The 17,455-nt window shown below is 38.5% G+C and overlaps 1 protein-coding gene across 1 annotated transcript in view; it reads left to right on the top strand.

The window, feature by feature from the left end:
* Nucleotides 1-3: 3 nt before the first annotated feature.
* Nucleotides 4-17,455, top strand: part of MOXD1 (monooxygenase, DBH-like 1) — a gene marked incomplete at its 5' end in the record, with an annotated part of 88,662 nt that continues 71,210 nt past the window's right edge. The window contains one exon of the mRNA XM_008586993.1: nucleotides 4-144. Coding sequence (XP_008585215.1) covers nucleotides 4-144 — 141 coding nt within the window. The remainder of the gene's footprint in view (nucleotides 145-17,455) is intronic.

Genomic DNA, 17,455 nt, shown 5'->3' with positions numbered 1-17,455 from the left:
TGGGGCCAGCGGGGCAGCCGGCTCGCCTTCCGCCTCGAGGTGCACACCGCCGGCTACGTGGGCTTCGGCTTCTCGCCCACCGGGGCCATGGCCGCGGCCGACATCGTCGTGGGCGGGGTGGCCCACGGACGGCCCTACCTCCAGGTAAGCGCGTCCCCTCCCGGAGCCCGCCCGGCAGAGCCCCGTCCAGACCCCGGGGAGGGCGCGGGTGCGGGGCGCCCCCGGGGCCACCCGGCGCTCTCTGCCGGGGCCAGGCTGGACACCCTCGCCCCCCAACCCCCGTAGTCCCTTGACCCCATCCCGGAGCCCTTTCACCTTCGCCATCCTCTCCTGCACCCCGGGGCCGAAGGCGCCCGCGGCTGGGCTCCCCGTGTCCCACCCCGCCGCTCGGAGCTCGGGCGACCCCTGGTAGTTTTCCTCCTCTGAACACTTTCCCGGCCCCAGCGCCCCACTTAAGAGATCGTCCACCGACACACCTGCCACGCATCCCCCTTCGTCCTTGATGGGAAAGGAGAGGGAGCCAGCTTTGGGGACCTGACGGGACAGCTCTCAGGGTGAGGGGCAGGGAGCTTTAGCACTCTGCGGTCTTCCTGTCCAGGGCTGGGAATCTCAGAATGTCCCCGGTCGCAGCTATTGCCCGGGCACAAGGCAGATTGTCAGCTACAGATGAGAGACAGATGAAAGGTCATCAATCGCTTAGGGTCCTTGCTGTTCAGAGAGCAGTTTAGGAAGCCGCATTTAGAGACCTTCAAAACCTAAGGTCCCCGGGCAAAACCCCCTATGAAGTGGTAAAACTTTTCACTTACTTTAATAGCCAACGAAGTAAGTTAATTTGATAGCTGCCGATTTGCTCGGAAGGAGCCAAACGTAGCCTGTTTGTAGATGCCTTTATGCATAAGAATAAAAGTATTGTGAAATGGCCAGAATGGTTAGGTTTCCTGGACATCTTCGTTTGATCTTGACCAACATTTGGATGTTGGGGTTTACACTCGTTGTTACTTAGCAAAATTCATGCAAAAATACCGCCCTCTGTTAAAAATCTCCTTATCCTGATCAAAACTCCTAGTTGTTCCAGCATTGTGTTAAGGCTTTGATAGCATTAAAATCAATGTTCCCACTGGATTTCAGAGTTTGTTTCTCAGTCACTTTAACCCGGACCTCTAAGTTCGATCTCCACAGCGTTCTGATTGAGATGCCATCAACTTTGAACCCTGATTCTGGCACTGAACTTTTAAACTTTGGCTAGAAAAAAAGTGACAGCAATAAAAAGTACACACCACTCTATTATCTATTTTTTTCATAAATTAATCGTTTCCTCCCAAAACGAGTACTCCACAACTCCAATAAAATAAAGTTTTATGAGGATTGTACTCTGCTGAAGTCATTGATACATAAATTTTCTCCTGCTGTGGCATTTCAGACATTAAATTTGTGAACCAAAGATCTGACTCCTAACACAGGCCTCACTAGCTAAACGCCTTACTTTCCTGTGATACGAAGTAGGCAATACGTTATTTAAACACCTATTTGAACCAAGTTTTTGTATTTGTATGTGTTTGTCTGTTTGTTTGTTTAGGGTGGGAGTGTATATGTCCTTAACTATCCCTGCATGTTCTGTAGAAGGGGGCATGAAAAATCTTACTATGGTAATATTATTAAATAGGGCATACTTTAAAAGTTAGCTTGATGTATTTTCTGCAAAAAGTAGCATTTCTAAAAAGCCCACCCAATTCAAAATCAAATGAGCAGAATCCTGACTCAACATGCCATAATAAGCCTACCACAAACATAGACTTTGTAATACCACCAGGTGTTTTCACACTGCTGATGGTTCTTCATAAAGATTGCGTAAGTCTTAAGTGCTCTTTAGACTGATTTTGAAACATGAAACTTTTCTTAATTAGTGAATACGTATTACTATGAGAGAAATTAGAAATAGATACTTTCCCAATGTATTTAATGAGGAACAAAGGGAATTTCCCCCCTCCATTTTTATTTCTAAGGAATAAAATGCTTATTTTCACGTATAAAATATCATCATTTCTTTATTTGGCTGACATACTTTACCATTCCATTTCCTTAAGCATGCTATTCACTTCAAGACAAACAAAATACAATAAAATTATGTTAATCAATTAAGTGAAAAGACAGTTTATTTAAAACCTCTTTAATAAGATGAAAGACACCAAATGCTGTAAATAAAAGTAAATGTACCAATTCCAGCTGGATCATCCAGGCTAGGTGATTCCATTTCCCAATACTTGATATGGAGTCTTCTCTCCAAACTTTACGTGGAACAATGAAACAGAAAGCACTGGCTCCTGGGGCATTAGTGTATGGGTAGCAGCCATTGATAGTTGGACAGTGACATCAGGCTCTATGATAATAACCTAAGCTGACATCCCAGTCACCTCATCTTGTGGCTTCTTTCCATATATTTTTATTTCATCCTTATTTAATTTTAAACTCAAACTTTAGATATTTTTTATTTTTTTCTTATTCTGACTTTTATTTTTTAAATTATTTTAAACTCTTCTTTTCAAAAAGGTGTTAATTCCTGGATAACTATACACCTCTAAAAAGTAAATCCTAATAAACCAGGTAGAGAATTGTTGGCTAAATAGATGTCACAAACCCAAATGCCTATAGATGTCAGGAAGGAAATGGAAGAGTGAAGAGGGCTTGAGTGGAATAGGCAGAATGTAATGCAACAGAGAGTAGAGGGCATTGAGAGAACAAATAAATGTTATGGGAGAATGAAAACCCAATATTGTCAGATCTCCTGTTTGTTTTTATGAAATTTAAAGAGAGAGAGAGAGTAAAATCTTCTGATTACTAAATACTGGCAATAACTCAAGTTTGTATAAAGCACCGTGTAGTACATGCACACACACACACACATGCACACACACAATTTCAGTTGGGATATACCCACAATCTAATCTGGAGCCAGCCAAGAGGAAGAAAACTAAGATTAATAATCCACCCAAATTATCAAAATCCATGAAAGTCAGAGAAGTCGGTCCCACTGTTTTTGGGCCATGTTTATTCTGTGCCAGGAAATGGGTACAGTATTGGGGGCCTTGCCCATTGACCTGGCTATCTATTCTTATGTAATAAATCACACCAAAATATAGCGACATGACACAAAGGCAACATTTATGTTGATCACAAATCTGCAGTTTGAGCAAGGCTTGGTGGGGACAGCTCTTCTCTGCTCCACTTTGTGTCAACTCCAAGGCGGATGATTGGAAGCATCTGAAGACTGGTTCACTTGAATGTCTGACTGGTCCTTGATGTTGGCAATTGGCTGGGACCTCAGCTCATACTGTGGTGGGATTGTGGCCACTCCATGTGGCTGCTTGGTTTTTGCACAACATAGTGACTGGGTCCCAAGAGTGAACATCCTGAGAGGCCCTGGTATAAACTGTACAGCTTTATATGGCTTAGCCTTTGAGTCATATAGCATGTCTTCTGCTGTGATCACAGGACCACAGGATTCAAAAGTAAACACAGACTCCACCCCAACATCACATTGTAAGACAGTCACATGGAAATGAACATATTGCTGAGGCCATCTTTGGAAAATCCATTCTATCACACCCACACTCACTGGCTGCCACAGTCTCCTTCCTACCACCCCTTTTGAGTTCCTGTCTACACGTGTCCACTTTCTTGACACGACTGAAATTGGGAGGCAGTGTTTACATATTCATCATTCCTTTTCTTCTCTCTGTTTCTCGCACACCCACATGCACACACTCCACTCGCAAGGAATTAGTGAAAAGTTGGTAATTTTTCCTCCTTTTCTATACTCCCACTGTTCCCTCCCTTCGTGCCCCCCACCCCCTAGTAAAAGTGTTCTGAACCTTCACAAGCCCATATTTGTCAAAAGTTGCCAATCATTAATTCAAAATTAGACCCAGTGAGCCTACCTCCTGAGGGCAGAGTGTGACATCTGCCTGCAGGCTTGTGGAGTTAAAAAATCACATTTTGAATTTCCTTCTCTCAAGGCAGTAGGCTTAACCACCCTTGAAACTATACTGAGGCCTGACATTATGGAAATTTGCCTTGCCATTTTGTAACCTTTCTGACCATGTCTGGAGGTATGAGGGTACTTCAAAAAGTTCGTGGAAGAATAGAATTAAAAGATCATACGAATCTTTCCATGAACTTTTTGAAGTACCCTCGTATTTCCTTAAGGGAGGCATAATAAGGTATGATCAAAATGGAAAACAAAAGGGAGAAATGTTCTGGTCGTGAGGTGAAGCCTGTGTCAGTGTAGTCTCTTGGGTAAATTGTTCCGGGGCAGCTTATGCTCATGGAAACATCAGCCCGAGAGGCTGCTGAGGTCCATTTCTACACTGTCTTTCACACGAGTGCCCGGGCTGAGGGTGGGAAGCAGTCTCTCCTTTGGCATGGGCTTTTCAGAACTTCAGTATTTTGTTGCAATGAATCAGCCCAACTCTCATTTCCCTGATAAATTCGTGTCCTTTCCTTGTCCTTTGCCCCTTTTTGACAGAGCACCTCCACCCCCACCCGAACCATTTAGCAACTGTGAGTGCCCATTTGAAGCAAGTAATCCGGTGGATGAATGCCGAGTTTGTGTGAGTTAGAGTCTCCTCTAACAGGCAGCGTTGTCGGATGTGCCTGTTGAATTTGCACTAAAATTGATTCACCCTTCCTATGGGGTATAAACCGCTAGTGAATGGCGGCTGAAACGTATGTCATCGTTTGTTACAGCCTTGCTTGTCGGCTGTCTCTAAAACTGAAGCCTTTCTGTGATGAGAAGTGTCTTCAGCAGCAGGGTAATTGCTGCCCGGCTGCTCGCTGAGGAAGTGCTTGGAACTGATTTGAAATCACAGAAAACACTGAGCATTCTTTGTGGTTAACGATGTGCTTCTTTTAAGTGCACCCCAGCCAACGGCAACAAAGAAATGTTTGGAAAGCAAATTGAAAGGCTCTAAGGGAAAGATGAAGAGTTGTGCGCAGCCCTGACACAGCTCAGCTGGTGCTTTGTTAAGAGATATTTATGTCTTCGGATTATGCCCCCCAATTTCCAGAAGATGAAGGGACCTCTCCAGGCTTCATGCTTTGTGCATTAGTAATAAGGCCACATGCTGCAGCGTAATGCTGCAACGCGGGATGAGGCTCTTCAGCTGTATGTTTCTCCCTGGCAGAGCAGATGACTTCATAATTAGCCTGAGGAAATGGGCAGACTTAACAGCCAAGGAAACAATGCACCTGAATTGACAAGGGAGTTCAAGGCTTCAGGCAAGCAATGGCATATTTCTAGAATCTTGGAAGGAGAGGCAAGAAAGAGTCCGCTTCAAAGAAAGTGAACGGTGGTTTATTGCTTCATCATTTGTAATAGAGTCCTATTAAAATAAAGTTGCTGGCAAAAGGGAAGAATTCATTGCACATCATCATGTTTCTGGAAATGTTTGATCCATATGGAAAAAAAAAAAAAAAAAAAAAAAAAAAAAAAAACCATGGCCTCACAATGCTTTTTATTGTAACTTTTAAAAAATAACTAGTAAAGAACTTTTGAAAAGAAAAAAGTCCTCCAGGAAGCTTCTTGTGAATCTAAGTCTTTCTAACTTGTTAAATTCTAGAGTAGACATCCCCCCCCCCCAAAAAAGCTGCTCATAAGCACAGCATATAGCATATAAGCAAAGGTTTCTGCAAAAATAATTTCAAATAGAAATTTGTAACTGTGAAAATGGGATTCTGTATCTGAGTACTATACAAATAATGTATTGACCGAATTTAATTTACTGTGAAGGTCTTTCTTATTCATCTAATGTAGCCAAAAGTTATAAGATCTTTAAACAATTCTTGCTTTAACAGATTAAATGTTGATGTTTTGTGTATTTACTTGGTACCTCTTAAGAGCACAGAGTTTGGTTGATTTCCCTCAAACCTCTTACCCTAACTCACACCCCCAATTTCACAAGTGAGAAAACTAAGCCTTAGGTAACTATTCAATGGCTTGTTGAAAGCCATAAGGATCAGCCACCTAGATTTATTTCCTCTGAGTCCTGGTTTGGTGCCCTTTCTTCTCCTGCAAGCAAGCTGTAGCGTACATAAAAACATATTTCAATTTCCTTCTGAAATAGTGAAAGGACACGTATAATAAAATACATGCCTAAACAGGTAGATAAAATAAAATCATAGTATTTCTCTTACTACTTTTGTTACACTATAAATGTTATAGATGTATAGTTGTATGTTATGATTTTTTAATGACTTTTTATTCATTGAATTCTTAATATACGGCATACATTGTGATAAGTCCTTAAAGTGTGTTATCTCATGTAGTTCTCACACTAGCCCACAGAGGTCAATATCTCATTTCTCTCGTTTTGTAGATGCACACACCTGGGACTCCAAGTCACACACATGGAAATCATTTGTGACTTTCACGTGGCTGTTTCAGTAAAGTATTCACCTGTAGGCAGAGAATGTTGGACTGTTCATTCATTCACTCAACCAATATTTATTGAATGTTTATTGAACAGTTCTAGATGCTGGGGACACAGCATTGAATAAGATGGAGTCAGTGGGATTATGGAGCTCACATTTCAGTGCAGGAGAGTAGTAAAGAAATATGCAGGAAAAATATCAGAAAATAATAAGTGCTGGGCAGAGAATTAAAATAGAGTAATGTGATAAGGAGTGTAGCTATGTGACTATTTCAGATTAGCATGCTTATAATCAAAACAAGAAGGAAAACAAGTGTCCCAAGTTTTGAAGTTTGTCTTTTGAGATTAACCATAGTGTTTACAATTCAAAATATTATATATTTGTACTCTGAAGAAAATTATCTGGCATGGGCATCAAAGAACTCAGTAGACCTTGAATATAGGAAACTGCCTACCTGGAGAAAACATAATTAATGTTTTTCAAATGTGTTTGAACCACATGAGCTCTCTTGTCTATTTTTGTGGCATTGTTACACAGATATTTAGTAAGCTCAACTAGACTCTTCCTGGCTTTGATCTAGAGACTCGGTGATTTTATAGAAGTTTTTTTCTTATTACCATGTGTGAACATTTTTCTCTTATATTCTGTGTTCTTTCTCATCTTCAATAATGTTAGAGAGCTAAAGGCCTTTGAGAAGCTAGATCAACAAAACATGTCTGGGGACTATTTCCATCTTTCATGCAATTTTAAACTAAAACTTTGAAATCTCAGTTTCTTAGAAAAAAACTGAATTTCTACCCCCCCCCCCAAGTTCAAGAACGGAAACCTCACTTATACAGTAAAACTCATAGTAGGAGAAACCACGAGAATGCCAGGCCTCCTGGTACTTTGGACACCTAGATTCCTTTGGACAGAGCCAAGATGGACTTGTGCTATGGCAGATTGCAGTTCAGTGATGGGCAGGCAGAGTTAGTAGAGGACTGAGAACTGGGAAAGGTACTTCCTAATGCTCTGTCAGAAGTTTCCAAACTTATTTGCACATTAAAACCACTTGTGGGTCTTTTTAAAATTGCAATGTACAGCATGTTCCCCCCACCCCCTATCATACCAATTAAAACACAATCTTGGTGAGGGGGTGAACACAGGCATTAATGTATTTTCAAGTTGCTCAGGTGATTCCAATCTGTTGGCAAGTTTGGTAACTGTGTGGTCAGGCTCTTTGATAGGAATCAGGTGACTCAATCTGTAGAAGCTTGGAATATTCCAGGCATATGGCATGGAAATACAAAGCGGGATTTCACACAAAGCCATTCAAAGTGATGATTTGATATTTGAAGTGGGGCCTAGCATACGCTTTGGCATTTAAGATTATTTTTTAAAATAGAAATAAGTTGGGTTTTCCTGGCATGGAAACAAATCTGAGATGAGTCTAATGAGTTTCTTGAAAATTTAAAGTATTTTCTCAAATTTATATGCTGAGACAAGAGCAGCAATTGTTGAACTAAGGGTAGAAGTATGTTTCAAAATAAGCTTAACCAGGAATCCTTCTCTACTCCTCATCATTCCTACACACCTTTTGCTAACTGGTACCAGCTGCTGTATTTCTGAACAATAGTACTATCTGCCCACACAGAGTCTAAAATTTATCAGTTATGCAGGGTCACAGGGCAACAAAGCAACATTATTTTCATTTCATTAATAAATGAAAGTTCCAGGTAATTCTCTGATTGTCTTTAAACTAAGAGAAGTATTCTGCTCTAAAATTGTCTTTCAGAATTAACAGTAACAATGGACTCCCTTTGTATTTGGGAAAATTCTCAAACGTCTTTCCAGTTATATAAACAGATATCCTTTGCCTTCCTTCCACATTCTCCAAGGTTGCTAGTAAGCAGGGAATGTCCCCCCCCCCCACCCCCCCAGCTATACTTACAGAAGGGAGAAGGAGGCAGAGTAGCAGGAGTGGTGGATATAATTAGTATCTTTTAGGGTATGGATGGAACATTTGCAAGTTGATGACTGTGTTAATGCTGCCAAATCTTTCCCAGGTATCAGGAACAATTCCATGTGCTTGGCAGATCCTCAAGAAATAAACTGTGGAATAACTATTGAGCAGTTAAGAGCAGGAAATCTTCTAGACTGGGTGTGAATCCCAGCCCTGCTCGCTACTTATTCGTTGTGTGGCCCTTAGCAAGCTCCTTAACCGCTCTAAGTGACAGTTTTCTTTTGTGAAAGGAAGGACATGACATCTAACTCATAGGTTTTTGTGAGGATTAAATGAAATAGGCCGGTAAAGCTCTTAGCAGAGTATGTGATACATTGAAAGTACTCAATAAATACAAGGTATTATTATAATGAATTAATCACAGTGAAATGTGAGAATGGTCAAAAGGCCACATGAAGACAGATATCCCAGCGTTTCAACTCGGGGAAACGGTGTGTACTAAATGTATAGATAGGGGAGATTGATAGCAATTTTTGAGAATATTCAAGGACAAACTTTAAGCAATTGGTTTGTGAACACTTTGCATTCATTAATGCCTAGAGGCCAGCATGATTTCAATAAACACGGATTATACCGATAAGACTGCATTATTTTTTGCATTTGATTTGCTGGACCTAGATTAGAGTAGTAAGTAAATGGTGCATCTGAATGATCATAAGGTATTTTGCATGGTTTTTCATGATATCCATGTAGAAGATAGACTCATAAAGTTGAATTAGTTATGATCACAAATATGTAAACACTCATACCCAAAACATGTTGCTAAAAGACTGGCTACATTAGATTACAGAATGAGGACTTAAAGATAGTGATATTCTAAAAAAATGAAAGGAATCTAAAAGTTAAAAATTAATTGGGAATACAAGTAGAGTTCAATATTTGTTTAAGAAAAATAGCTGTGTATAAAATGTGTGAAATTATACTTAATTGGAATGCATATGAAGAAGGTCTAGGTATTCGTTTATTTTCAACTCTGTGATATGGCTGCTAAACACACAAATTCAATATTAGCCTATAAATTCCACTGTTCACATCAAAAGAAGTAATATTGACATAGCACTCTGCCCTAGGCTGATCATACCAGGGGAACTCTCCTAGGAATAGCATTATTCCTAGAAGTAAACTGGAGCATTCCAGAGGAGGATTACAAGGATGGTTGAAACTTCTAAAAGTCTGGGTATTTGAGGAATGGGAAACAGCTGGCTATATTTTGCCTGGAGAAAGAACAATTAGAAAGACATGATCATTGTCTTTAAAGTAGTGGACCAATCTTTCTCAAGAAATATGGATTAGATGCTTCCTATTAGCTTCCAGAAGAAAGAAAAGACCCAACTCTTATACATTAAGGGGTAGAAGATTTTAGCTTAGTATAAGAAACATATTTCTGACAATCAGAGATATTAAAATACAGTGTGTTGCCTTTTGAGATTGTGAAGTGATGAGCTTTGTCCCTGGAAGTGTTAAATACTGTGTGATTACCTCCTAAAAAATATTTTTGAGAGAAATCCCTCTCAACTATAAAACTGTCTATATTGCTTTTTAGGCTGTCCCAAGATGTTCACCTCGTCTCTGTGGATAGGTGTGCACTGAACTGTTACAGTGGTCATGAGAGTATTTCATTTCTTTCCCTGTTATAAATTTCAGTATATTTGAATTATGTATAATGAATATGTATTTGTTTTGAAATCTAAAGAAAATAAAGAATGTTTTATGATGTGTATATACTCAAAAACAAGACTTTGGAGGGCTTAAAGAGCAAAGCTGATTGTAAAGGCAGTTTCTGAACCCCTCCCCCCATGTTGCTACATTACTTTGATCTGTCTAAGAACAGTCCATATGTCCTCTGTCTCCAGACCTCCCACCCCTATGTCTAGTGACCCAGTGTCAAACTTGACCTAATTTCCCTCTAATCTGTTTCCTTCCCAGCCTTCACCATCTCAGTAAATGGCATTTCCTGTTAGCTCCAGTCAACAATTAGGAACCATTCTTGTTTCTTCTCCTTACTTCACTCCATATACAAAATGCATCTTCAGGTGCTACTGATGCATCCTCCAAACTGAATCTAAAACCTACCAATTTCTCTCCAGTTTTACTTCCAGCACTCAAGCTTGAACCAGCGGGACCACTGTGAGACTCCTAAGTATCTCCCAGACACCACCGATTCCTTCTTCATTCTCCACAAGGGAGCCATAGTTATATATATTATGTCAATGACAATAGCTCCCTACAACGACCTATAAGGTGTCACAATATTTGGGATCTCATCTGATCCCTGCTGAGCTCATGTATCCCTCTTGGCACTATAATTCAGCCCCACTAGCATTTATTTGCTTCATCACTGTGGATAAGCCAACTTCACCTCCAGGCCCTTTTCCATAGCTGTTCTTTCATCCTGGAATTTACTTCCTCTGCACATGGTGGGGCTGGCTCCTCATTGTAGTTTATTCCTCAGCTGAAGTACTGTTGCCTCAGTAGTGACTTTTCTGGTCACACTACCTGATGTAGGCTTCTGATCCCTCTCTCTAATCTCTGTTTTATTTTCCTGTAGCACTTATCTGAACATTTTTGGTTATATTATTATTTAAATTTATTTTAAAATTGTCTACCCTTCTCCCCACCCCTAGTAAATATAAATTCTATTATAGTAGGGGCCTTGTTTACTGCCTTGTATAATCATGTATCCTCAGTCCTACAACACGATCTGAAGAATTGTAGGTACTAAATAAAATATAGGTGAAGGGCGAGGAGGGAAGGAAGGAAGGAAGATAGGAAGGAAAGAAAGAAAGAACTAGGTTTCTCCTCAAAATATATTTCTTGCATTAAATGGTCATGGACAGTTACAAAACATCATCTAAAATTTTTTTAAAAATTAAGGTGATGGGACACGGTTAAGGTTAAATAATTTCTCATTTGAATGGTGAAATCTGAAATTATTTTTTCCATGGAAGTACATTGTTACAGATGAAGAGTTAAATTTAAATTTTACCACCATCTGGAACAGGCAAGGAGCACGCCTGGGGTCCTAGGCAGGAGTCGAGGGCAGCCCCCACCACCACCCAGAAGCAGGCAAGAGGCAAGCCAAAAACCACTTTCATGCTTGTGGCCTGGCACAGCCATGGCTGCCTCAAAAGCAGCTTGCCACCATAGTAGCCATAGCCACCGTGCAGGTGACCCACCAGACACTTGACTGCATTGATAAAAGGAGAGTCCCCAGTGGAGACTGGAAAGAAAGAAGAGGAAGCCTCTCTTCTCAAAGCCCACTCCAGAGTAATGGAAGAAGCAACTGCTCTACCAGATGACCAGACATCAACATGGAGATACTAGAAATATGAAAATCCAAGAAAATGTGACACCACCAAAAGAATACAGTAATTTTCAAATACCAGACCCTATAGAGCAGGAAACCCTTGAAATGACTGAAAAGGATTTCCAAGCAACAATCTTAAGGAAACTCAGTGAGATATGAGAAGACTCATAGACAACATAACGAAATAAGAAAAAAAAGATCTAGGACAATATAATGAAAAAACATAAAGAAACAAGAAAAAAAAATCCAGGATATGAAAGAGGAAATTTACAAAAAGATTAATACCTTAAAAAAGAATGTAGCAGAACTCATGGAACTGAAAGATTCAATCAATGAAATAAAAGACAACAGAGAGCTTAAGCAGCAGGCTAGAACAAGCAGAAGAAAGAATTTCTGATCTTGAAGATAGTCTTTTCAAAATTACCTAGGCAGACAAAAAAAAAAGGAATAAAAGAATTTTTAAAAATGAAGAAAATCTAAGAGAGCTAGCAGAAACCTTATGTGCACAAACATTTGAATCACAGCTATTCCAGAAGGGGAAGAAAAAGGAAAAGGTATGGAAAGCCTATTCAATGAAACAATAATGGAAAACTTCCCAGGTATAGGGAGAGAGATACGGACCTTTAGATCCAGGAGGCTCAAAGATCACAGCAGACTTAACCCAAAAATTTCCTCTCCAAGACACATTATACTCAAAACGGCAAGGCTCAAAGACAAAGAGAGAATCTTAAAAGAAGCAAGAGAAAAGTGTAAGTCACGTATCAGACTAACAGCAGACTTCTCAACAGAAACTCTACAGGCTGGAAGAAAATGGGATGATATATTCAAAACACTAAAAGAAATAACTGCCAGCCAAGAATATTATACCCAGCAAGGCCATTCTTCAGAAATGAGGGAGAAATCATGTATTTTTCTTGACAAAAAACACTGCGGGAGTTTACCACCACACAACCAGCCCTAAAATAAATCCTCGGGAGTCGTGCATCTGGAATCTGAAAAACAATAATCACTACCACGAATGCGCAAGACAGAACAAAATCCGCTGATAGAATAAAAATTCAAATGAGAAAGAGAAAGAAACTAAATCTTACCACCACAAAAAAAAAAACAAACCCATAATGACAATGAAACAAAAGCAAACAAACTCCCAGTGTCTTTGGAAGATGATAAGGAAACATTTCATTTTTCTAAAACTAGTAAGTAAAAGGGAAGAGTCAAACCTTTATCCTGTCTTTCCTGTATGAATTTTTTCCTCAGGGTAACCTTAAATTGCTGAGGAGGGAACATTTCTGTCCATTGAAGTATCCCAGCTAGTAAATAAAGAGGGAATAAAATAATTAGAATATGGTATTTTGCAAACCCCTATTAAAATAATGGATCTTGGGCCGGCCCGGTGGCGCACTGGATAGTGCGCCGCTTGGGAAGCACGGCGGCGCTCCCGCCCGAGGGTTCGGATCCCACATATAGACCGGTTCCCGCTCACTGGCTGAGCGAGGCGCGGGAGCAACACCGAGGTTTGCGATCCCATTGCCGGTCCCCGGTCCGGTACGGGGGCAACACTGAGGGTTGCGATCCGTTGCCGGACACGGAAAAAAGACAAAAGACAAAAAAAAAAAAAAATAATGGATCTAGCAAATGATCGTCAATATCTGCTAACATCACAGAGAGACCATCAAACATAATGGGCCTCCTGTAGTAAGAGCATATATTTCTGAAGCCAAATCTAAGTTGAACAAGACCAAGCCCCAGGATCCAGTCATCAGGAAATGCAGGGGATGGTGGAACATGTTAAATGACACTACTGGGATGGAGCCAGCAAATCCAGACCTTGGGAAACTTTATGGGGTAAAGGGGAAAAACTTGAAGGGGGAACCTATAGGATAAAAGAAACCTGAAACAGCTGACATAGCAACCAATGCAGGGTGCAGAAGTTGTTTGTATCCTGATGTATACAAGTCAATTGTAAGAAAGAAAGAGGGAGGGGGAGAGAGTTGGAGAAATTTAAATATGTTTAATGTTTGATTATATTAAGGAATTATTATAGATTTTTAAAAATGTAATTATATACTGCAGTTATGAGTTTTATAAAAGAGTTCTTATCTTTTAGAGGCACACACTGAAATATATACAGATGAATGCTATGATACTGGAATTGACTCAAAATAATCCAGGGGGAAGGCAGAAAGTGGGTGGAGGGTACAAATAAGAAGATTGGCCACAAGTTGTTGATTGCTGTAGCTAGGTTTATTGTATATGTATTAAAATTTTTCATAGTAAAAAATTAAAGGTAAAATTCCAGCAGCCAATATACATTAAAAAAACACAAATCTTTCCATGAAAAAAAAGCATAAATCATTGAATTTTGTTATTCTTTTTCAAGATTGTTGTCTGTATTTAATTTACTTTGCATGATACACGTAGATTTTAGGATGATCTTATCAATTTCTATTGAAAAAGATACTTGGAATGTAAAGGCATTGCATTCAATCTGTAGATCAATTTGTGGTAAATTTTGATCATTTTTGGACATTGGCTGTCTTAAATATATTGAGGTTTTAAAAATTTCTTTCAGTATTCTTTCCCAGTGTAAAGTCCTTGCACTTTGTGAAGTTTATTCCTGAGAGTTTCTTTCTTTTTGATGCTATCATTAATAATTTTTTGAAAATTTAATTTAATACAGTACTGTATCTCTGATAATTCTAAAATCATAGCAAATTATTAAATTATTCTACCTGAAAACTAAAATGAAATGGTTGGCTGTGGGAGAATATTCAGGACGTGTGTTTTCAGAAGGTGGCACTTAAAGGACACACTGATTGCTCAGGTGGACCTCTTTCCTTTTGGAACACAAGCTGCTGGGTTCATATTTTAGCATACTGATAGGTATTTAATAGATCCCTTATTAGACTTAGAGAGTTTCAGTTTTATCTGAAGTGGTTTCTAAAAGGCAAGCCCCTTCAATTTTGACATTCCACTCAAATTTCTAAGATTAGTGAAAAAATAACTTATTAAGATCAGCTTATATTAAAATCTGAAGATTGTGTTTACATAGCTTTCTGGGTTTTTAGGATCAAAAATTATCTTTAACACAAAAATATTTGTTATCATACTACCAGCATTATTCAACCACCATAACATTTATTATAGAAATGGATATTGCAGTTAGAAATTTTTGAAGTAACAATGCTTTTGAGATTTAGAAAAACAAGAAAAACTACAAGCACCTGTTGAAGAAATTGATGAACAGATGGTAGCATTTTTCTCAAGGGTCTTCCTGCAGCTGTGCTTACATTCGGTTCTCCAGGCTGAACCCAGGTCTATTCATATCTTTTATTACACCCACAAGAGTTTTCACTTCATCCTGTTTAATAGACCACCAGTCAAAGCTCTATTTTGCAGCAGAGATTATATTTAAAAGAGAGAGGAAAAAAAGACTGACAATGAAAACCAATTTACCATCTGTGTAATCATGTTTTCTAACGAGAGGTCATAGCAATCTTGTTGATGATCAAAGCTAGCTGTTTTGGTATGTTATCTTAGCTTGAAAATGACAGTCAGTACTCATGTTATCATGCTAAATGATAAATGTAAACCTTCTGCCAACTTCTGCTGATGGTAACTTAACTTGACTGTTGCCACACAGCATTTTGAAATCCCAATTATATATTTCCTTATTTTTTTCAAAGCATACTGTTCAAAAGAAAAAAAAAATCTTGTGAGAACATTTCAGAAGTAATACTTTTATGACACACGGTAGATCAGCTTTATTACTGGAGTCTAATTATTAACTCATATCTTTAGAGGTAACTGGTAATATTTTACCTAAAAAAAGTGTGAACAAGCTAAATACATGATGAATAGAATAATCTACAATAAAAACAAAAAATAATACCTTAATGACAATTCATATGGGAGCTGATCTTAATGCAGTTATTGGAGTTAGAATATAACTGAGATCCACATGAAGCCATTCATGTGGCATAACATTACTTCACATTTCACTTTGCAGAACATCAAAACTGCGTAAGAGCAAACAAGAATGGCTTGTGCATATCAGCTTTTATATTTACACTATTAAAAATATCTACATATTTTTATTCTTAAACTCTTAAACAAAATTTCTACAGAATCAAGATTCTCTGAATCCTCCTTAGCCTTCCTTCCTCCACAAAGTCCATTTTTAATCATTCTTAATAGGAGCTTACTTTTATTAGTATTTTATATTTATAATATATATAATATATTTAATACATATATTATACGAGGGTCTTTCAAAAAGTCTGTGAAAAAATAGAATTGAAAGATAGTAAGAATCTGTCCAAGAACTTTTTGAAGTACCCTCATACAATGACATTTCTATAATGGTTGTGAAGTCAGACCATGACAGTGAGAGTACGCTGTGATCAATCTGGAATATCAAGCACTGTAGGTAGATGGCTGAGGAATGGCCTTCACCATGAATGTACATACAGCTGCACCTGGTTCCATTTGCTAAATGGGTCAGGGAGTAGGGGTGAGGGTGTCATTTGCTTCTAATTCTAAAGGTGAAAATCAGATATAGTAAAAATGATCTGGGAAGTATCCTTAAGTATATCATAAGTACTATACAGTATCATTTTGTGAATATCAACTTCTAGGTGACTTTAGCAGTATTCGAACTCTTAATTGGTCAATATTTTACTGTGTTAATTTCATTTCTCAGTTTTTTCCCCAGAGGATTATAGTAACACAGTAACTATCCATTTGATTATCTACTTGAATAATGTTCATCCCTTTGTCAAACTGTCAGGAAACTCTTAAACTCATTGAACATTTTTTTTAGGTTTAGCCAATCTGAATTTCATGACTGATGATTTCAACACTGGTCTTTCAGTGGCTTGCTTTCTTTTCTCCTTCCATTTTTCCCTCCCTGCTTTTCTTATTTTCCTCTTCACAGCAAAAATAGTTGAATGTTATGAAATTTGGGAAACAGATTTTTTTTGCCTTTTTCTCTCTTTTTACATCATTTAATTGTGCTTTTAAGATTAGCCAATATGCCATTTTTATTGTATGACATTAACATCATTAAAGCTGTGTTTGATTACAGTCCATGTATTTTCTTAATACAGAGAGAAGAAAAAAAGATACTACTGGGGAAATCTTTGGACACACTAAGTTAAACTATTCCTTTACCACAAAGCTGTGAACATCAGAGGATGGTTCTTGTGTTCTTGTCTTTTATTTTCAAAATTATCTCATTTAGATTTAGCAAATGGAAAGGCAGGTGCTCCTTTTTAAAGAACACATATTTAATGAGCATCTTTAATATGCAAGTCACTGTTAAGTACTAAGGATGTAAATTAACATTAGAAAACATTCTGAAACATGGTTTCTATTTCTCAGATCTGTGATGTTTTCTTTTTCTTATTTTTTAAAAAAATAGGAATGCCGTCCTTGGGTAAAAGGATTTCAAAGAGTTGTTGAATGCATAAACACTTTTTACTAAATACTGATGTCAGTAGTTTAAGATTCATGTCCATGTAGAGGCTGAAAGGTCATGACAGCATTCCCGGATTTCAGTGCCAGATGTGTCTGCCTGACGGATTGTGCAGACCTGAATTTAATCTAGCATCTGGTTAAGCACTTTCCACATCAGGACTTAACCATATGTAAATATAATTGAGAGCAAGTGGGAAAACAATCTAACATCTCACTTTTTTTGTGTTCCAATTACAAAGTAA

This window comes from Galeopterus variegatus, unplaced genomic scaffold (genome assembly GCF_000696425.1).
Source record: "Galeopterus variegatus unplaced genomic scaffold, G_variegatus-3.0.2 Scaffold114, whole genome shotgun sequence".
In the NCBI taxonomy this organism is placed as follows: domain Eukaryota; kingdom Metazoa; phylum Chordata; class Mammalia; order Dermoptera; family Cynocephalidae; genus Galeopterus; species Galeopterus variegatus.
This window is presented reverse-complemented; position numbering and strand designations above follow the sequence as displayed.